The sequence below is a fragment of the Acinonyx jubatus genome, chromosome A1 (genome assembly GCF_027475565.1).
Source record: "Acinonyx jubatus isolate Ajub_Pintada_27869175 chromosome A1, VMU_Ajub_asm_v1.0, whole genome shotgun sequence".
Classification (NCBI taxonomy): Eukaryota; Metazoa; Chordata; class Mammalia; order Carnivora; family Felidae; genus Acinonyx; species Acinonyx jubatus.
This window is the reverse complement of record NC_069380.1, coordinates 206,662,194-206,684,527: the sequence shown is the minus strand read 5'-3', so window position 1 is coordinate 206,684,527 and position 22,334 is coordinate 206,662,194. Positions and strand designations below refer to the sequence as shown.

Sequence of the window (22,334 nt, the reverse complement as noted above, 5' to 3'; positions counted from 1 at the left end):
GTCAGCACAGAGCCCGACATGGGCTCGAACTCACGAACAGTGAGATCATGACCTGAGCCGAAGTCAGATGCTTAACCGACTGAGCCACCCAGGCGCCCCTATTTCTGAATCTTTAAAGTATGTTATATAAATACCATGATGGAATTTATTTTCAAAATATAAAACTCGTCCTTTTCATTGGCATTTTAAAGTTGCTTGATTTAATAAGGGGAGAAGGGTCCGCTGACATATTTTTATAACCAGATCCAGAGAATGATCTTCCACAAGGTGGAACAGACTTGATCTCACTGATGAAGGAAATTAACCTGTAGCTTGTAAGTAATTTGAAATGCTGGCTGAGCACAGTCAGGGATCACAGGGAGATGGGTGTGGTTCCAGTTGATGGGTGTGAAAATGAAGGGAAACTAATTAAGTAGCCCACAGGTATTTGGCTGGATGTAACCCACATGACAACCCTATGAGGTTGTATCTCACAGTGATACAAGTAAAGATCAGATAAAGTTAATTTACTTGCAAAAAGTACCCAAACTCTGAAGTGACAGAGCTGGGACTAAAAACCAGGTCTGTTCTATTTGAATCTAAAAGTTAACCTCTGGGGTGCCTGGGTGGCTCAGTCGGTTAAACATCTGACTTTAGCTCAGGTCATGAGGTCACACTTCATGGATTCGAGCTCTGAGCCTGTTTCAGATTCTGTGTTTCCCTCTTTCTCTCTCTCTGCCCCTTCCCCATTTGTGCTGTTTCTCGCTCTCTCAAAAATAAATACTTTTTTTTTAATTAAAAAAATAAAAGTCAAGCTCTTTTCACTTCCCCACACACTTCCCCAGCCTGAAAGATGGTTAGCTTCATACATTCTCCCTCCAGTACCCATGCACCAAACAGCCCCAAGACAGGAGAGACAAAGGGCAAAGCCTTCAAAATCTGAAATGATAGCACTTACTGGTACACACAGCTGTAACACACATGCCCCAACACATCCTAAGGTGAGGTTTCCCTGCCACCCATCCTTCCTCAAATCTCCTGAGTGCACATTGTTGATACACAATTAGCAGGCAGGGCTGGACTCTGCCCCCCAAGCATCTGACAACCATAAGGCTGGGTCCACTCCTCCCAACAGCTGTGGAACCCAGAAGACAGACTGAGCTTCTATTGCAGGAAGTCTGATTGCATATTAAGATTATTCTAATCATCTACGGGATGTAATAGCTTTAGGTTTTGGAGAAATATTCTTATAAATCTTACAAATATTTAGCAATAATACAACTTGGTTTATAACTATAAACTGAATGTTTTATTAGTAATATTTTATGGTTGGCTACATACTTGTGTATTTTCTTTGTGCTATTCTAGAATCTCCCACCTTTTTAAAGTTTATTTTTGACGAAGGGGTGGGGGGGAGAAAGAAAGAAGAGCACGTGCACGTGTTCAGGGAAGGGGTAGAGAGAGAGGGAGAGAGAGAGAATCCCAAGCAGGCTCTGCACTGTCAGCCCCAATTCGGGGCTCAATCTCACGAACCATGAGATCATGACCTGAGCTAAAATCAAGTGTCAGAGGCTTAAGTGAGCCGCCTCTCCTACCTTTTTAAACATGAGAATTCCTTTTTAACACCAAAGCACTCATGACATCCCACAGGATATTTATTTTAGCCTCCTTACTTAAGAAAAGACATATGTGGGGCGCCTGGGTGGCTCAGTTGGTTACGCATCCGGCTTCAGCTCAGGTCATGATCTCACAGTCCGTGAGTTTGAGCCCCACGTCGGGCTCTGTGCTGACAGCGCAGAGCCTGGAGCCTGCTTCGGATTCTGGTTCTCCCTCTCTCTCTGCCCCTCCCCTGCTCATGCTCTGACTCTCTCTGTCTCAAAAATAAATAAAAACATTAAAAAAAATTTAAAAAAAAAGAAAAGACATATGTGGAAACAGAGCTGTAGTCTCCTTGCAAAACACCCATGAGTCCCAGCCTTGGAACCATGACTCTACCTCATTTACCTATCTGCCCCCACTCTCCTTACCAAGGGAAAAGCCTTTTCCTGGCTTCTTTTGCAATTACCAAGTTTTAGAGCTTATCTCTATACAACAGTAATTTAGAGAAGGGGGAGAATCATGTTCTACAGCTAGAGCATTCACCTGTGTCCTGCTGTATTTCTGACGGTATAGGTGAGGCGATAGCAGGCTCCTCCTCTTCTGAAATTGCTGCCCTCCAGCTTCTTCCATCTAGACAGGATGGAGACACTTTTGCAGGTTTAAAAAATACATCTGTGGTGGAAGTGGCAGACTCTATCAAGAATATGAAAAGCATACAAAGATTGATTCTAACCTTCTAAATAAGGTATTTAAGAGATGAGTAGAACATTTCTAGATGTGAATATAAACATCCAGAAGTATAGTAGGTTTGCAAGAGGAGTGCTAAGAGACCTAAGAAGGGGGAATGAGGCTATACTGAAGAATTTTCCAAAATGTTTTTAACCTACTTAAAAAGCAAGAAAAAATTATTACCTTCACTCTTAAAACTGTGCAGGGGGACAGCATTTGTAACTGCAGCTGCCATATAATGTAACTCTGCAGAAGATGGGACTTCCAGATGATCACTTTGCTGTCTGATAATATTATCATCTGAAGGCTCTTCTCTGACAGGAAATTCCTGTAGATCATCAGCTTTAATGTCAACAACATTTATGTAAGTGTGTCCAACCTGAACCAAAACACATAAAATCAAAGAGAGTTATATTCTTTTTACTCTATAGAGCCACTCTGAACCCTCCTCCCCTGTAAAAAAAAAAAAAAAAAAAAAAAAAAGTTTAATCCTAAACAAGAGGAGCTTATATGAATTTAACTTAGGGAAAGCTGCAGGAAGTATGTGTTATGGTCTTAGCTTACAATACTTTGGGGCATAATTTCTAAATCTTAATTTTTTGATCTTTTCAACAAAGTAGCAGATGAGATTTTAGCCTCATTTCATCTATACAAATGAATAATGCAGATGACCATAATAAATTTTAGCACAAAGGTATTATTATAACCTCTGAACAAAGCACAATACCAAATTTAGTACCGGATCAGATGGTGAAGGTGACAAAGGTTTCTCTGATATTTCAGTGGAAAGTTTGAGATTTAAATATACATCTGGTGCCAACACTTCAGGAACATTCAAAGGCTCATGTTCTGAAAATTAAGAAAAGAATCATCAGGAATATTTAAAAAATCTACAAATAACTCCAAGTCATTAGCATTGTAACAAGTAAGCAACAAACAACGTAAAATATTTTTGTTAAAGATCTAAGTAGGGGGCACCTTGCTGGCTCAGTCAGTGGAGTATGTGGCTCCTGATCTCAGGGTTGTGAGTTTGGCCCCAGGTTGGATATAGAGATTACTTAAAAATAAAGTCTTAAAAAAAAAAAAATCAAAGTAGAAGCTTCACAGGTATAAATAAATTTATTCTATCCTAAGGCAATTTACTCTGGAGTAATTAATAATTAAATGCAGATTGATTAGTGCTTTTTTCATATGAATGATTCACAAGAATAATAAAGTGTCTAAGACGTAATGTCAAGAAAATGCTGTAATTTCCTATTTCCATTTCAGATATATTAAGTCATGGTTTTTTTTGGAGACTTCAAGAAAATCAGTTTAGGAAATTAACCCATAACTAATTTGTTTTTTTATTCTCAACACTGTTTCTTATTATTTGTTTGTTTTAACAGCTTTATTGGGATATAATTCACATCCTTTAAAAGGGCACAATTCACAATTCAGCAGTTTCTAGTATATTCACAGAGGCCCTGGCCAAATTTTACCCCTTAAAATGTTTAACATTGAAATTTTACAAATGTCACTAGCTTCTTTTCAAAAGTACAATAAAGAAGCCTGCCACAGTAGGTTAGCAAATGGTCTAACTCTGTGCCTTCTGTCGTAGGACTCTAATTTTACTTCCTAGGGACCCTGCAGCACAAGTAGGGGTGGGGCAAAGGGAGAGGGAGTGAGAAAATATTAAGCAGACTCCCCACCTAGCACAGAGCCCAACCTGGGACTCATTGTCAGGATCATGAAATCATGACCTGAGCCGAAACCAAGAGTCAGACACTAAACCAACTGAGCCACCCAGGTGCCCCCTAGCATCTTATTTTTAACAGAACATTACTTTCAAAATTCCTATGTAAAACATAACTTCTCATTTTATTGAATACTAGAAACTTGGTACCAAGGCTTAAATTTAAACCATATGACAACCAAAAACCTAGAAAAAAGGAAAGTGAAAATACTTAAATTATCATTCTATCTCTATGGATTCAATTGACTGATTTTATTCCTGTTTTTATGGATGGTGGTAACTCTTGTTTTGGCATCACAAAAACATAATCTTTAAGTAGCAATGCTATTAGCAGAAAAAAAAAGAAAAAATCACACCTGATATGGAAGAAATGATTTGTTCATTTTTACAACATTCAGAAACAACTTCTTGAGAAGCAGCTTTTTTATCTTGTAGTCAATGAGGAGATTTGAAGTGAAAAGAAAAAAACCAGAAAAAAATTAACAAACAAAAATTAAATACATGAACGCAGATTTTTAGATATCATGTATTAAAGGTAGTAGACAGCTTACGAATTTAGTTTTTAAAAATTAACGATAATTTCTGATTTTATTATTATTTACCCTGGGCCTGATACCTGCATGATAAGAGACTTCTAGCAAACAGGTTGCCAGCTTTAGAAGACTACATAGCAACAAACTACCTTCAAGGCTTTCGCAAAGGCTTTAACTTTTAAGAATGTTTCCCAAGTGTGTATTCACCATTTGCATCAAAAAATATCTTCTACATGCTCAACCTCATTCAGATAGAAAGAAAAACTAAATAGTAAGATGCATTTTCATGACCTGTCAGATGAGTAAAGATAAAAGAGCTAAATCAACATGATGACAAAAAAAAAAAAAAAAAGAAAAGAAAAACCTCTCATATATGAGAAGATACTCACTGAGGCATTATTTATAGGAGAAAAATACAAGAAACCACCTAATACATTCAACAATAAAGAATTAGTTAGGGGCATCTGGGTGGCTCAGTTGGTTAAGCATCCAACTTTGGCTCAGGTCATGATCTCTCAGTCTGTGAGTTGGAGCTCTGTGTCAGGCTCTATGCTGACAGCTCAGAGCCTGGAACCTGCTTCGGATTCTGTGTCTCCCTCTCTCTCTGCCCCTCCCCCACTCACAATCTCTCTCTCTCTCTCTCTCTCTCAAAAATAAATAAACATTAAAAAAAGTTTTAAAGAATTAGTTAAATATTTTATGACACAGCTGGAAGAAGGAATATGTTTACAAAGTACTTTTTCATGACATAAATGTTTGGCATAAGCAGACATCAAAGTGAAAAGCAAAGGATCCAAAATATAGGTAACTTCTGTTATCCAAATCTAATCCATTCTAAAAAAATGTGCCGCATAGTCAAATACCAGGAAACTTTTTAAATGGGGGAGAAAAAGGTGTTCCAGCCTATCCAATACTGCCAAACATTAGTAAACACTTCTTAAACATTTAAATAACTATCCATCAAAGATTACTAAATATAAGGCATTTTGAACATCACTTCTTAACTAATGTTCATTTAATCCATTAGTTTGTGTGCAATATGCAATAACACTGACCATATCTGATAGAATACAGATGCTATACTGCAAACATATAGTATATGCTATAATGTAAGTAAATATATAGTATAACACAAATAAATACTATAAGTATATGCTACAGTGCATATACTATATACATATATATATATATATACACTATGTATGTTTGAACTATAATGTAGATAAATACTGAGTAATATATTAAAGAGACTGAGTAGAGAGTGTCCAAAGGTATCTGGGTAAAAGACAAACACTGGGACCCACAAAGGGTTAAATTCTCAGGGAAGATAGTAATAATATTTGGAAGATGAGAGTTCAGACACAGAGGGAGGACACCTGTACTATCTACTGTACCAAACTATGTAAAATGTGCAACAGAAGACTGAAAGAAAAATCATCAAAATGTTACTTCTAAGTGGCATGATTACAGTTAATTTCATCCTTTACATAACTTGCTACATTATCCAAATATTCTATAATGATCATATATTATTTTGAAACCATATCAATAAATATTATTTTATAATAACTTAAATTAGAGGTTTAAAAAAGCATTTGCAAGGTTCTGAACACAGTTAAGAGCAACCGTTTCCTACATATCACAGAAAAGAATTGCGACAGCACAAAGGTCAGAGCACTTACACTAATGAGGAAGTTTGTCAGGCAAAATTCCAAATAATAGGTCCTTCAACTTTTCTTTCCTCTGTTCTTGGACATAGTTACGTATGCCCTTCCCACAGCAAATCCAACCTAGTTCTCTTCCTGACTCAGCTTCACCAGCCACAGCCCCAGGTCTCTCAGTCTTAGGCACAAAATCCCAGTGAAGGCAATTAATGGCGTAGAGAACCCAAATTCAAAATTGTCTCTACTGATTTAGGATGTAGTCCACGGTATTTTGAACAAAAATTTCTATTGTGTATTACTTAAGTTACCATAAATTCAAGTGAAATTTTAAAGTTTAAAATTTGTCAGGGCGCCTGGGCAGCTCAGTCGGTTAAGCATCTGACTTCAGCTCAGGTCATAATCCCACAGTTTCATGAGTTGAGCCCTGCATCGGGCTCTGTGCTGACAGCTCAAAGCCTGGAGCCTGCTTCAGATTCTGTGCCCCTCTCTTGCTCTGCCCCTCCCCTGCTCATGCGCTCGCTCTCTCTCTCTCTCTCTCTCTCTCTCTCTCTCTCTCTCTCAAGAATAAACATTAAAATATTTTTTTAAGTTTAATATTTGTAAAGTATACACCAGGGTTGAAGACAAGAACCTGGGATGAGTAACTACTATCACATCACTTAAAATTCACTTTAAATCATTGTTTTGAAGAAAAAAATCTAGACATATGCAATGTTGCAAAAAATATATGAATTTTAACAATTAAAGTAAAATAGCATTTTACCTGGGTCTGTATTTGTACTTGCATCCTGACATTCTACAGCTTTCTTTCTTACACAGGCCATGAAATGCAATCCAGCTGAAGTTTTAATATCATTTTGTAGCATTTCTTAAACGTAACAAAACATTGAAAGCAATCATTGAGAAGCCAACATATCCAAAAGCAGAGAACCTAACTCAAAGGAGGTGAGGTATGAGGTGCCCAGATGTTATCAAAATTGACTTTTTAAAAAAATTTTTAATGTTTATTTATTTTTGAGAGACAGAGCATGAGTGGGGAAGGAGGGGCAGAGAGAGACACACAGAATTCGAAGCAGGCTCCAGGCTCTGAGCTGTCACCACAGAGCCCAACGTGGGGCTCAAACTCATGAACTGAGAGATCATGACCTGAGTCAAAGTCTGAAGCTTAACTGACTGAGCCACCGAGGCGCCCCTAATATGGACGTTTTGAATGAGGTGGTGCCTACGTTAACTCTCAAAGGCAGCTCAGTGAATTCAAAACCAAAACTGTGGAGGATTCTGTATGTCTAGTCTAGAAACCTAGATGTTCTTCTGGCTGATGAGGATCTAGTAGAAAATGTTATGCAAGAAAATGATATGGTCAGATTGATTTTCTAGAAAAACCACCCCAGCCAGTGTGTGGACCGTAGATTGGAGTGGATAAAAGTGAAGACAATCAGATAGATGAAGGCACTGCAATAGTTCAAATAAGAACCTCTAGCAATGGTGAGGAGTGGGGGCCAGAGGACACATTTACAAATTACAAAGGAGGTAAAGGGGCACCTGGGTGGCTCAGTCAGTTAAACATCCCACTCTTGACCGCAGCTCAGGTCATGATCTCACAGTTTGTATATTTGAGCCCCAAATCGGGCTCTGTGCGGTCAGCTTGGGATTCTGTCTCCCTCTCTTTCTGCCCCTCCCCTGCTTGCTCTCTCTCTGTCTCTCTCTCAAAATAAATAAAAATAAACTTAAAAAGAAGGAAGTAAAATAGGGAAGACCAGCTCATTGACTGGATGAGAAGGCAAGGGAAGACGGAATTCAGATAGCCAATGTTTTGGGGTTGAGTTGGTAGTGACACAAATGAAGATGGAGAATTAGGAGAACAAACCAGTTGGTGGTGAGGGACAACAAGTTGAGACTGTATATGCTGCACTTGAGTTAATTTCCACCTAAGTGGAGAAGTTCAGCAGCAAGAAGAATCAAAATCCAAACTCTATTATGGGAGTTTGGGTTTAGATGTGGATTTTCCTGGGAGATCATCCAGGAAGACAAAGTAGAATAAGAGATTATCAGTGTGTCTGGGTGGCTCAGTCAGTTAAGCCACCGACTTCAGCTCAGGTCATATCTCATAGCCTGTAAGTTCGAGCCCCAGGTCAGGCTCTGTGCTGATAGCTCGGAGCCTGGAGTGTGCTTCAGATTCTGTGTCTCCCTCTTTCTCTGCCCCTCCCCTGCTCACACTCTCTCTCTGTCTCTCAAAAATAAACATTAAAAAAAAAATTAAGAAAAAAAAAGAATAAGAGATTATCAATTATGGCACATGGTAGTATAATAAACATACATATAGGGGCACCTGGGTGGCTCAGTTGGTTAAGCGTCCTGACTCTTGATACCAGCTCAGGTCTTGATCTCAGGGTCATGAGTTCAAGCCCCACATTGGGCTCCGTGCTAGGTGCGGAGCCCACTTAATACACACACACACACACACACACACACACACACACACACACAGTCTTCATCCTTGGTTCTAAGCATGAAGTTCCTTAAGTCTTTGGAATTTCTTGAGTAATAGGAGTGTCTGTCGTTATATCTGAGTTTATGCTAATGAAGTGACTCGTTAGGCCCCTAGATAGCTTCAGGATAGGTGCTGGTCACTAAAGGGCCGAAGCACATGGTTAGAGGGTTAGAACTATAATCAACCCCACCACACCCCTACCTCTGGGGAGGGGAGAGCAGCTGGAGATGTAGTTCAATCACCAATGGTTAACGATGTAATCAATCATGGCTTTACAATGAAACTTCAATAAAAATCCTGAAACAATGAGGCTAAGGGGGCTTCTGGATTGACGAGCAAGGGGATGTGCTGGAAGAGTGGTATATCCAGGGAGGATATGAAAGCTCTGTGCCTTCAGTCCCCATACCTTCCTTTATGCATCTCTTCCATTTGGCTATTCCTGAATTGTATCCTTTATAATAAAACTGTAATCCTTAAGTAAAGCATTTCTCTAAGTTCCTGAATCACTGTAGCAAATTAGTAAACTTGGAGGGTGAGTCATGGCAATACCTGAATTTGTAGTTGCCTGGACAAAAATGCAGGTGTATAGGGACCTGTTTGTAGCTGATAGCTTGAATTGGTCAGTCTTTTGGGACTGAGCCACTAATCTGTGACATCTGTGTTAACTCTGGGTTATTGTCAGACTTGACGTGAATTATAGGACACCAGCTGGTGTCAGAGAAGTAGAGAATTATTGTTGTTTGAAATACACACAACACACATCCATGGGAATACTATGCAGTCATTAAAAATGGCATTGTAGAGGGGAGCCTGGGTGGTTCGGTAGGTTAAGCATCTAACTCTTGATTTGGGCTCAGGTCGTGATCTCACAGTTCGTGAGATCAAGCCCCATGTCGGTTTCTTTGTTGACAGCACGGAGCCTATTTGGATTCTCTCTCTCCTCTCTTTCTGCTCTTCCCCTGCTTGCGTGCGCTTACTCTCTCTCAAAATAAATAAACTTAAAATGATATTGTAGAATATCTAATATAAAAAACGTATATAAATAAAATGTATACATATGTATATATGTATTTACAGATATATATGAGTAAGGACATTCAAAAAATAAACCCTGGGGGAATATTAACACTGGCTACCTCTAAACAGAAAAATTATGAGACAGGCACCTGGGTGGCTCAGTCAGTTAAGTGTCTGACTTCAGCTCAGGTCATGATCTCAGTTTGTGGATTCAGGTCCCATATGGGGCTCTGTACTGACAGTGCGGAACCTGCTTGGGATCCTGTCTCTCTGTCTCTCCCCCTCTCTCTCTTTTTCTCTCTCTCAAAAGAAATAAATAAACTTTTTAAAAATGTATGGGAGATTGGGGGGGTAGATTTTAATGTTCTTCCTATTCCTATTTGTATTTTCTCAATTTTCTTCAGTGAACAAGTATTACCTTCACAAAGCCGAAAGAAAGAAAGAAAGAAAGAAAGAAAGAAAGAAAGAAAGAAAGAAAGAAAGAAAGAAAGAAAAGAAAGGAAAAGAAAAGAAAAAACCCAAACCACTGTTAAGAATGAAAAAGAAACTGGTTTTAAGACAAGTGAGTGGGAAAGAATGCTAAACGGATTAGCAAGCTAAGCAAGCAGGTCAGTTAGGAAAAAAAAAACTGCTTGGTTTAAGCACACAAAAGCTTGATGCAGGGCAGTGATATCAACAAAGAGAGGGAGGACCACATCAAGGACTGAGTGAAGGAGTGGGATAACAAAGGTGAGGGGTAAACCAAGGGTGACTTTCAAGGTAAAAATCTTCACCGATCAAGTGAATGGTGACATCACTAATGGCAAGATGCCAGTTTAAAATTTGGACATGTTAAGTTTAAGGTGAAAGTATAAAAGAAAGATGAGGGAGGGTAGATGTGTCTTTGAGTATCATTTGAGTGTAGCTGAAGTCCTGAGAGTGACCGTTTGTGTGTATGAAAATTACTAAGGAGAAAGCCCTGGGGAATACATGCATTTGGTGGCAAGAAGTAAACTGACCAACTAAAGAAAGAAGAGAATTTACTATCTTCTAAGCAAGTACTCTTTTCTGAACTGATTCCTTACTTTAATGTGCATGTATTTTCTATGAGGAATTCGACAGGCATGTTCTTCCATAATTTCCTTTTAGGCCTTATATATCAGTATCTTATTTGAGATTCTAATTAATTGCACTGCTATACGGTAGAGATCAGCAAGTTTTTTCTGTAAAGGGCAAGATAATAAATATTTCGGCTTTGCATTCTATGTGGCTCCTCTTGCAACAAGTGAACCTTGCTGCAGTGCAAAACCTGTCACAATGTGTAAATAAATAGGCATGGCTGTGTTTCAATAAAACTTGATTTACAAAACAGGCATGGTCTGGATCTGGCCTGTGGGCCATAGTTTGTCAACCACTGCTCTACCGGATAACACATCAAAACACAACGCGCGTGCACACACACACACACACACACACACACACTCAATCTTGTCAAAGATAAACTGAAAATAATTGTCTCATTTTTATACACATAATTCTAGAAAGCTGATTTTAACTTTGAACTGAGATACTACATTAATCATGCTTATACATACCAAAAGGAATGTCAAAATCATCCAAAGGCTGGGAACCACCATGTTCTTGTTGCTCCTAAATGAATCCCCAAATGATCAATCTTGTAACTCAAAGACATTCATTATTTGGGGGGCAGCGGGGGTGGGGGGAAGCAAACATTCAATAGCTAAGAGAATTGTTGAATTTTCAGGTATAGATTTGAAACCTATCCTAGAAATATTTACTCTATCAAAGTAACTCTACGAAGGAGTTCACAAAACTCACAAGTCAAACAATAAAAAAGAACATTACTAATTTAATGCAGTTACTAAACTGCAATGTTCTCTACTGCAGAGCAGTTTTAACACTCAAATAGTAACCCACCGTATCAAAACTGCTCAGGAAGTCAACATTTTTACTAAGTGCCTCCGCACATGCTCTTGAGGACTTAGTGAAGTGTGCTTTTAAAAAATCCTTATAAACAAAACTGTTCATGTTTATTTAATTTGTTGCAAAAATAAGTAAACAGTCATCAAAGTTGGAAGGAATGTTTGAAAAGATCTGACTTAAATATATAGGTTACATAACAAACCTATGTGTGGGAAATGCTGGAGGCATCTAAAAGAGATTAAACTGTATTAGGAGCAACCCAAAGAACATATATGGTATGCATTAAGAGATCAGAGAAAAAAGCAAGGAGTGATTAAATATAAGAAAGTCACACCGGCAGATGCTCTACACTATAGTTTTTGATTTACCACCAACTTGCTTTTCACATTTGCAACTGTATGTCCACTGTTCCATGAAGGGATGCAGCAAGGTTTATGTATCTGCTTCACATCTTAAATGATGTAAAGATTCTCCTAGTCACAATCAGAAGCTTTGGCAATCAGAAGACTAGATAAACCACAGAGACATTCCAAACTCTGTGTACATGCAAAGCAGGGAAGAATGTATAGCAGTTTTTCTGTACCTTGGATTTCATAACTATTTCTGAATCATTATCATTAACAATGGAACTCTCTGGTTGGAAAGCCACACTTGGTTTTCTCCTTAGCTTCTCTGATATTTTCTCTTGCAGCTCTTTCTCAGCTCGTCGTCTTTGTCTGTTAAATAGCATAAAATATGTTTTTACTGTTTTAGTAACATCAGTTTTTTACTTATATCATGCTATACAGGGAGACAGTTATCAAAATTATGTCAATAAATTATTTTCAATGGTATATAATTAAATTAGCAGGATACTCTGCTAGAACACAAGCAAATATAAGCAAATGTCAGGGACACACGAAAGCTGTTTCTAGTTCCTCAACTACTGAACTTTTTCTGGAATCTCAGGTCAGAGTCATACCTTTTAGGTAATTTTCAAACTCTCTTTTCTGCAGACTCTAAGCTGACCTCAGAAGCCCTATGGGATACCTCCACTGACCCTTTTGAAGAAGTTAAGCACACTTAAGTGACCTTGAAATCCCAGCAAGGAGGAAAGAAGGCCCAAAAAAGTCAAGAAGAAGACTTACTTTGAAGAGGGAATACCTGAAAAAGATGGAAGGAAGGAACTATTTCTGGAAAAAGGGCACTGGTATCAGATTTTAGGGTCTGATAAATGTGAAATTTTAAAAATATTTTCTGGACTCAATACACAATACACAATGTGTAAAAAAATCCTTATAAACAAAACTGTTCATGTTTATTTAATAACCTACCAGTCAATACATTTTTGAATACCCATTATGAATAAAACATTATAAATGTTCTTTATTAGAAGTCATAGCCTTGCTTTTTTACATGCATGTTTCTTAGTGTCCTGAAACAAGTCACATCACTTACCCCCCTGCTCCTTATGTAAGAATCTGGAGGATATGGTAAGATGAATTAACAATATTACTTCAGTGTATTAGATAGTACATGGAATATTGCATGAGACGCCAAATGTTTATCCTACAAAATAAAACTGCTCATAATGTTACAGAAAAATGTAAAAGAATCTTCTGGCCTAAGAAATCCAGTAAGGGGGCGCCTGGGTGGCTCAGTCAGTTAAGCCTCTGACTTCAGCTCAGGTCATGATCTCGTGGTTTGTGAGTTCGAGCTCCGTGTCGGGCTCTGTGCTGACAGCTCAGAGCCTGGAGCCTGCTTCAGATTCTGTGTCTCCCTCTCCCTCTGCCCCTCCCCTGCTCACACTGACTCTATCTTTCAATAATAAATAAACGTTAAAAACATTAAAAAAAAAAAAAAAGAAATCCAGTAAGGAATTCCTTAATAAAATGGAAAAAATAACAGTATTTATCTGTCACAATATAGGAATTTTCCTCATCACAAGACGTGTTCAAATGCATGACACTTGATATGAAAATAGAATATTCAATTGTGTACAGGCTGGGAGGTTGAACCAGATAACTTTCACTTTTCTAACTATATTTTTTCAACTAATAATAGATTTGCAGATAAGTGATAGTCTCAAATAAAATTCCACTTAAAACTTGCCTTTTTTTACTGTCCTTTCCTTGTCTCACTTCAGATGGTTCTATTTTGACCTTTAGAAGCCGAAGGTGTCCAAAATCGCCTTGTTCAAATAAATTAGGTGCTAGTTTCTCTTGGCTTTGTTTGAATGCAATGAGGTTCTCAAGGGGAATAAGTTGTGGGTTTTTGTACTATAAGAAATAAAGCATAATAATTTAAAGTTATAAACCTCAATTATGTAATACATTAAAAATTTTTGAGAAAAACCTTTGTTTAAATTAAAATGTGAGAGACAGAACATGTCAAAGATAACAAATTGATTTGGACTTGTAAAATGAGTAACTAGAGCTTAAAGAATAAATAAGTTTAGAGTGCTAGAAATTCCAGCTGGGTCCTCCTACTTCAGAAGCTAAGCTGGAAGTCCTCACCTTCTTAATTTCTATTCTATGTTAAAAATCTTATAAATAAAATACATAATGTCTATCATTTGACTTAAAATTCTTTGGAACAGGGAGGATACAGACAAGTAGAGGTTATGGATGGGATAGATTAACAGTGTGTTGACAAATATTGATGTCAGATGATAGAACTTGGTTCATTATACTGTTCTAATAAAAATAATTTCTTTAAATCCCTCTCAAAATGTCTACTTTTCTGTACCTTTAATCCTTTTTGTTCATAATATGTTCAGAAAAAAAGGCGGCATGATAAGTACTTCTAAAGAGTGACCATTTCTTTTCCCAGTACTATCTTCAAATCTTAAAATTAAAAGTGTACCAGAGAATTTCAATTACCTTCCTAAGACAGTACTACTGACTTAAAAAATTAGAGCGTAAACAATTTGAATTTCATAAACTAAAGCTTACAACTTTAAAGGGGATTTTGTGGGTTTATAAACATTCAACCTCTTAACTACTTTAAAAATACACCATTATGTACAACTACTTACAGACCTGGGTCTATTTAACAATTTTAAACTGTAACAGATTTGAAGGCAATCATATCACAATTACTAGGAATGTTAAATAATATATGTGTGCACACTTGTACGTATGCTCTCCCTTTCTCTACACACACACACACACACACACACACACACACACCTTTACCCATATGAACAAGAATACCGATCATTTTACTTATTTCTTGTCTAAGCAGAAGAAATACCTATGAAAAAGTCTGACAAATTCTAGTATTGGTATACAAGACAGATCCAAAAGCTTTAAAATACCTAATTACCATTTTAAACTGGATTTTTATGTTATTTCCAATAACAGAAGCATTAGTTTTATTGAAAAAATTTTAGAAGCATTATTTTTAAAAAAGAAATATGGAAAGCCATAAGAGACTCTTCAATACAGAGAACAAACTGAGGTGTTGGGTGGGGGGATGGGCTAAATGGACAAGGGGCATTAAGGACACTTGTTGGGATGAGCACTGGGTGTCACATGTAAGTGATGAATCACTAAATTCTACTCCTGAAATCATTACTACACTATATGTTAACTTGGATTTAAATAAAATTTAAAAATTAAAAAAAAAAAAAAAGGAATGTAGTGTAATTGCACGTATAGGATTTATGGTATGAAAAATGCAGGACTGCTTTTGCATCACTCTGCCACAATCATTACCGTATTTTCCGGGGATAGGCATGAATGAAGTAATGAAAGCCTTGGGTATTTTCTTTCTTCTGCTACAGTTCTCATAGGTATTGAGGGAATTGTTACTGATGCTGTTGAGGCAGAGGAAAATATATAAGGAGGCTTAAGTTGCAGGTGCAATAATGGAAGTCCGAAGGAATTCTGAGGCCATATTTCAAGGGACTCTGGCTTAACATCAAGTAGTTTTTCTGGTTTTATAAACACTGAAGAGTCCTGTTGAGATGTCAAATTTTCATGTCCAACACACTGATCCACGTTCACACGCTTAGGGATTTCTGTAATTACAGATTCTGCCCATTTCTTCTGCTCCATTGCTTTTTTTGTGGCTTCAGTATTATACTGGCTCAAATTCAGATGGGGCACTGAAGTCATGTGCATTGCTTTCTGTAGCAATGGAGGCTGGAAGGAATCAGATAATCCCCAAGCCTCTCTGGGCTGTGGCGGGGGCCTGAAGGGAACTTGTGGGGCTCTTCCTGTATGGAAAGAAAGGGGCTTAAATTCATGCTTAGGCTGAAACTGAAGCAAAGGAAAACCATCACCAGGCCTGAAGGTTTTTGCAGCTGGGATTAGTCTAGGTGTCTTCAGAATGGCAGAAGATGGGGACAAAAGGTAGAGGGCAGTACTTCCAGCAGGAGCTGAAGACAGTGCAGGAGTTGGTAAGCTTTGAGATGCTGGAGTTAATCCTGTATTCTGAGGTGGGCCTTCTGACTCACATAAAGGAATACTCCCATGTGGTATATTCTAGAAGAGAAAAAAAGCTATTATGTAAGTTTAGAATATATTACAAAAGTCTTATTTTGTTAATGATGTGCAAAGTGTTTTGAAGGGGGTGGAATGTAATAAGTGCTAAAAAGTTATTTGCTCAAATCACAAAAAGCCAAAAACTGAGCTACTAGAACCATTTTTAATGATATTTTTAAATGTATTACCTGCACATTTCCATTACTATTTTGATCATCCTGCACAATTCCTTTATGGCAGTGTGGACTCTTCTCACCAGGCTCTCTGGTATACTCTCCCATGGACTGTGGCTTAATAAAAGATTTTTCCTTAAAATTTCTACTGGTGTCATCAACATCACTACTCCCTCTTGTGGGGTTTGATACTTGGCTTCCCACCAAACGAACAGGCTGAGACTGCTGTAGAAGTTGATGTATATCTGGGAGGTTGGCAAAGGATGATCCTACTATTTGCATTAGGCTCATGAAGTTGATCTGTTGCAGCTAGAATAAAATAAAATTTAAACATTTTAAAATATAATGAAAAGAATCTAAAGAATCAACAACAATCATCTGAGTATTTCACAACAGTCATACTTTTAGTGTTTGTTTGTTTGTTTGTTTGTTTATTTTTGAGAGATAGAATCAGAGCATGAGCAGGACAGGGGCAGAAAAAGATGGAGACACAGAATCTAAAGCAGGCTCCAGGCTCTGAGCTGTCAGCACAGAGTATGACATGGGGCTCAAACTCACAGAGTTGTGAGATCATGACCTGAGCCAAAGTCGGCTAAGCTGGCTGAGCCACACCCAAGCACTCCCACAACAGTCATACTTTTGTCTTACTATCTGTCAGACCCATGAATGCTGAGCAGGAAGCAAAGCTGGGAGAGATTCTTTTTAAAGGAAGAAAAGAATAGCTCCCCGCTTTCAAGAAGCTGTCAACTGGAAATATAAAATCATAATGAGACTTGGGACTATCAATAAAGCAGTTTACATAAACATCCCGGGGACCATAAAGTAGTGATCTGATGGGATGAAATGAGGATAATTAAAGAAGTCCTAAAATGAGTGTGCTGTGACCAGGTTTTCAGTAGGAAAAAAAAGCAAAGATTAGCAAACAGGTGAAGAATGAAGAATTCCATAGAAAGGCTGACTAGATGAAAGGCAAAGGCATGCACCAGTGGTTGATAAACTCTGCTGCACATTAGAATCACCTGAGAAACGTTTAAAAATCCCCACGGCCACGCCACACCACACAGCAATAAAATCAGATTATCTGGGGATTAGTATTTTTTAAGATGACAAGGTGACTTCAGGATGCAGAAAAGCCTAGGAACCACTAGCACAAACACTGGCTTAAATGGCAAGGGAAATTAATAGCAGCTATAATGAGGACAGGTGAGTGTGTTAGTTCTCAAACTTTAGCATGATTCAGAATCACCTAGGGGACTTAAAGCACTCTTTGCTGAGCCCCATCCCAGAGCTTCTGATTTCAACAGGTCTGGAATGGGGGCCTGAGAATTTGTATTTCTAACATCTAAGTGATGCTGATGCTCCTGATCCAGGGACCACACTCTGGGAACCACTGGACCCGTGAGAGTATGATGGGAAAAGAGGGAAGGTAAAAACTGGCTGTGGGTCCTTCAAGCCCAATAGAAGAATTTGTACTTAATGAAACACACCAGTAGGGAAACACCAAAGGTTAAAAAAATACAGGTTCCCTCCAATTATTAAAAAATAATACAGGAGCACTGAGTGCCCAAGCAGAGAAACCCTGCAACTTAATTTCAACTTGTCCGTTTCTAGTTTCTAAAAGTTTGTTCATATTTCAAACCCTTACATATGTATCACACATGTCGATTTACTTATTGATATGGATATGTACTTACCTGAACTAATTTAAACATTTCATCTTGGAGCATCTGCCTCACAGAATCTGAAGAATCTGGTAATTGAGCCCTAGGTTCATTTCTCTGGGTCTGCTGTGGTGTTGGCATAGGTGTTTGTGAAGACACACTGACTCCATTTGATATGAAAGGTGGAACTGAGGAAGACGGATCTTTAAATGCAGAGATCTGGCCACTGTGTGGAAGCGTGTAAATAAAAAACAATCAAGAAAAAAAAACAAATTAGTTGTCTACAATCTGAATATTTTGATCACCTTTTCTTTCTACTTTAAGGCTTTCTGGAAGTTTTCAGGAAATTTAAACCCTAACGCCTATCACTGTGTACTCTTCAGCCACCAGACACATTTGTCATCAGCACAGTGACTCGTATGAATGCCGTTTTATTAAGGGAGATATAATGTCTAGTCAGCCACGGTCCCTTCCCTATGGTGTTACAATCCAGGAAAGTTCACACATTTATTAGTTTCCTGGTCCCTGCATGCATCTGAGTTTGAGACCTGTGCAATTATTCTGATTAGCTATACCAGAAATATTTTTTGTCACTAAATTTAATGATCCAGAATGGAATTAAAACTAGAGAAAATATGGGTTACAAAAATTGCTTAATTCTAAGATGAGTAGAGCAAACTCCTCTTTATCATCATTAAATGTGAAATGACAGTATTATAAACATTTCATTTCCAAACAAATCCCAAAGTTTATAATTAAATGCTAACAAAAAAATGCTTACTTAGGAATAAAAGTTAAAGATCAAAATAAATTTTTGGTTTTTTTTAATAAAATATGTGGGGATGATTCCTTAAATACAGCAGGTACTCAAATGTTTTCTAAGGAAATTGATTTCATAAACTAAGGGAGCAGGCCTATTATATCCAAATAAATTGACCATGTCTCTAAAAAGAAAAGAACATATTAAGTTGCAGTTAGATTATTTCGGTGCACATTCATTCCCTGTCAGCAATAATATTTGTCTTTTATCAAACGTAATACTAATAAGCTCAATAACAAAACTTTACTTGGAAAATTCATGAAAAACAGGCATTACGACTGACTTGCTTTTTTTAAGACAACTTTACTGGCCTTTGTTTCCAAAAAGTAGCAAAGAGATAAATTCTAGTAACAGCAAAGTTTTCTAAAGTAAGGCTATGCTATGTTACCCCATTCAGCAAGATTTCTAAGCACTAAAAACATACTGCAGTCTCTGTAAAAGAAGTTTAAAAGACAGAACTGGATGAATCTGTTCTATGAGAGAATTAAAAGCATTTCATACACTATTAGAAATCTGTTAGAGGATGAACATAGGCAACTTTAAGTAATGTATCCACTACAGTTAACCTTTCAACAAGGGGGTAGGAGCAACAACCCCTGTGCAGTTGAAAATCCACATATAACTTGACTCCTTAGAAACATAACTACTAATAGCCTACTACTGTTGACCAGAAACCCTGCCAATTACATAAATGGTCAATTAACACATACTTTGTATGTTATATGTATTGCATACTTTATTCTTACAATAAAGTAAGCTAGAGAAAAACAATGTTATTAAGAAAATCATAATTCTTGGTGCAATTGTGAATGGGATCAGTTTCTTTATTAGTCTTTCTGTTGTTTCATTATTAGTGTTTAAGAATGCAACTGATTTCTGTACATTAACTTTGTATCCTGCGACTTTGCTCAATTCATGTATCAGTTCTAGCAGACTTTTGGTGGAGTCTATCGGGTTTTCCATGTATAGTATCATCTCATCTGCAAAAAGTGAAAGCTTAACTTCATCTTTGCCAATTTTGATGCCTTTGATTTCCTTTTGTTGTCTGATTGCTGATGCTAGAACCTCCAACACTACGTTAAACAACAGCGGTGAGAGTGGGCATCCCTGTCGTGTTCCTGATCTCAGGGAGAAAGCTCTCAGTTTTTCCCCACTGAGGATGGTATTAGCTGTGGGCTTTTCATAAATGGCTTTTATGATGTTTAAGTATGTTCCTTCTATCCCGACTTTCTCGAGGGTTTTTATTAAGAAAGGATGCTGAATTTTGTCAAATGCTTTTTCTGCATCGATTGACAGGATCATATGGTTCTTATCTTTTCTTTTATTAATGTGATGTATCACATTGACTGATTTGTGAATGTGGAACCAGCCCTGCAGCCCAGGAATGAATCCCACTTGACCATGGTGAATAATTCTTTTTATATGCTGTCGAATTAGATTTGCTAGTATTGTATTGAGAATTTTTGCATCCATCTTCATCAGGGATATTGGCCTGTAGTTCTCTTTTTTTGCTGGGTCTCTGTCTGATTTAGGAATCAAAGTAATGCTGACTTCATAGAATGAGTCTGGAAGTTTTCCTTCCCTTTCTATTTTTTGGAACAGCTTGAGAAGGATACGTATTATCTCTGCTTTCAATGTCTGGTAGAATTCCCCAGGGAAGCCATCTGGTCCTGGACTCTTATCTGTTGGGAGATTTTTGATAACTGATTCAATTTCTTCACTGATTATGGGTCTGCCCAAGATGTAAAAGATATGTATGCTGAAAACTATACAAAGCTTATGAAGGAAATTGAAGAAGATACAAAGAAATGGAAAAACATTCTGTGTTCATGGATTGGAAGAATATCGTTAAAATGTCAATACTACCCAAAGCTATCTACACACTCAATGCAATCTCAATCAAAATTGCACCAGCATTATTCTCAAAGCTAGAACAAGCAATCCTAAAATTTGTATGGAACCACAAAAGACCCCAAATAGCCAAAGCAGGAGGCATCACAATCCCAGACTTTAGCCTCTACTACAAAGGTGTAATCATCAAGACAGCATGGTATTGGCACAAAAACAGACACATAGACCAAGGGAATAGAATAGAGACTCCAGAATTGGAACCACAAGTATGGCCAACTAATCTTTGACAAAGCAGTAAAGAATATCCAATGGAAAAAAGACCGTCTCTTTGACAAATGGTGCTGGGAGAACTGGACAGCAACATGCAGAAGAATGAAACTGGGCCACTTTCTTACACCATTCATAAAAATAAACACAAAATGGATGAAAGACCTAAATGTAAGACAGGAAGCCATCAAAATCCTTGAGGAGAAAGCAGGCAAAAACCTCTTTGACGTTGGCCGCAGCAACTTCTTACCCAACACATCTCCAGAGGCAAGGGAATTAAAAGCAAAAATGAATTATTGAGACCTCATGAAGATAAAAAGCTTCTGCACTTCAAAGGAAACAATCAACAAAACTAAAAGGCAACCAACGGAATGGGAAAAGATATTTGCAAATGACATATCGGATAAAGGGCTAGTATCCAAAATCTATAAAGAACTCACCAAACTCCATACCCGAAAAACAAACAATCCAGTGAAGAAATGGGCAGAAAACATGAATAGACACTTCTCTAAAGAAGACATCCAGATGGCCAACAGGCACATGAGGAGATGCTCAATGTCACTCCTCATCAGGGAAATACAAATCAAAACCACACTGAGATACCACCTCACACCAGTCAGAGTGGCTAAAATGAACAAACCAGGAAACTATAGATGCTGGAGAGGATGTGGAGAAACAGGAACTCTCTTGCACTGCTAGTGGGAATGCAAACTGGTGCAGCCGCTCTAGAAAACAGTATGGAGGTTCCTCAAAAAATTAAAAATAGACCCACCCTACGACCCAGCAATTGCACTGCTAGGAATTTACCCAAGGGACACAGGAGTGTTGATGCATAGGGGCACTCGTACCCCAATGTTTATAATAAAACTCTCAACAATAGCCAAATTATGGGAAGAGCCTAAATGTCCATCAACTGATGAATGGATAAAGAAATTGTGGTTTATATACACAATGGAATACTACTTGGCAATGAGAACGAATGAAATATGGCCTTTTGTAGCAACGTGGATGGAACTGGAGAGTGTTATGCTAAGTGAAATAAGTCATACAGAGAAAGACAGATACTGCATGTTTTCACTCTTATGTGGATCCTGAGAAACTTAATAGAAGACCATGGGGGAGAGGAAGGAAAAAAAATAAGTTAGAGAGGGAGAGTGGGAGAGAGCCAAACCATAAGAGACTCTTAAAAACTGAAAATAAACTGAGAATTGATGGGGGGTGGGAGGGTGGGTAATGGGCATTGAGGAGGGCACCTGTTGGGATGAGCACTGGGTGTTGTATGGAAACCAATTTGACAATAAATTTCATATTAAAAAAATCATAAGAAAAATAAATTTATAGTACTGTACTATATTCATCAAAAAAATTTTGCGTGTAATGTGACTTGAGTGACTCAAACCCATATTGTCCAAGGGTTAATTGT

General features: G+C 37.7%; 1 protein-coding gene across 9 annotated transcripts in view; it reads right to left on the bottom strand.

Moving 5' to 3' along the window:
• The window catches only part of CPLANE1 (ciliogenesis and planar polarity effector complex subunit 1), a 139,495-nt gene that overhangs the window by 43,980 nt on the left and 73,181 nt on the right, over window positions 1-22,334 (bottom strand). For 5 of the 9 annotated variants that reach the window (XM_053201405.1, XM_053201388.1, XM_053201403.1 and 2 more), the window contains 11 exons: window positions 18,007-18,199; window positions 16,328-16,621; window positions 15,369-16,139; window positions 13,762-13,928; window positions 12,254-12,386; window positions 11,322-11,376; window positions 7,003-7,107; window positions 4,399-4,470; window positions 3,047-3,156; window positions 2,491-2,686; window positions 2,122-2,271 (listed from right to left, as the gene is read on the bottom strand). In XM_053201405.1, the coding sequence (XP_053057380.1) occupies window positions 2,122-2,271; window positions 2,491-2,686; window positions 3,047-3,156; window positions 4,399-4,470; window positions 7,003-7,107; window positions 11,322-11,376; window positions 12,254-12,386; window positions 13,762-13,928; window positions 15,369-16,139; window positions 16,328-16,621; window positions 18,007-18,199 (2,246 nt within the window). The remainder of the gene's footprint in view (window positions 1-2,121; window positions 2,272-2,490; window positions 2,687-3,046; window positions 3,157-4,398; window positions 4,471-7,002; window positions 7,108-11,321; window positions 11,377-12,253; window positions 12,387-13,761; window positions 13,929-15,368; window positions 16,140-16,327; window positions 16,622-18,006; window positions 18,200-22,334) is intronic. The other 4 variants (XM_053201391.1, XM_053201394.1, XM_053201397.1 and 1 more) reach the window with 4 other exon arrangements.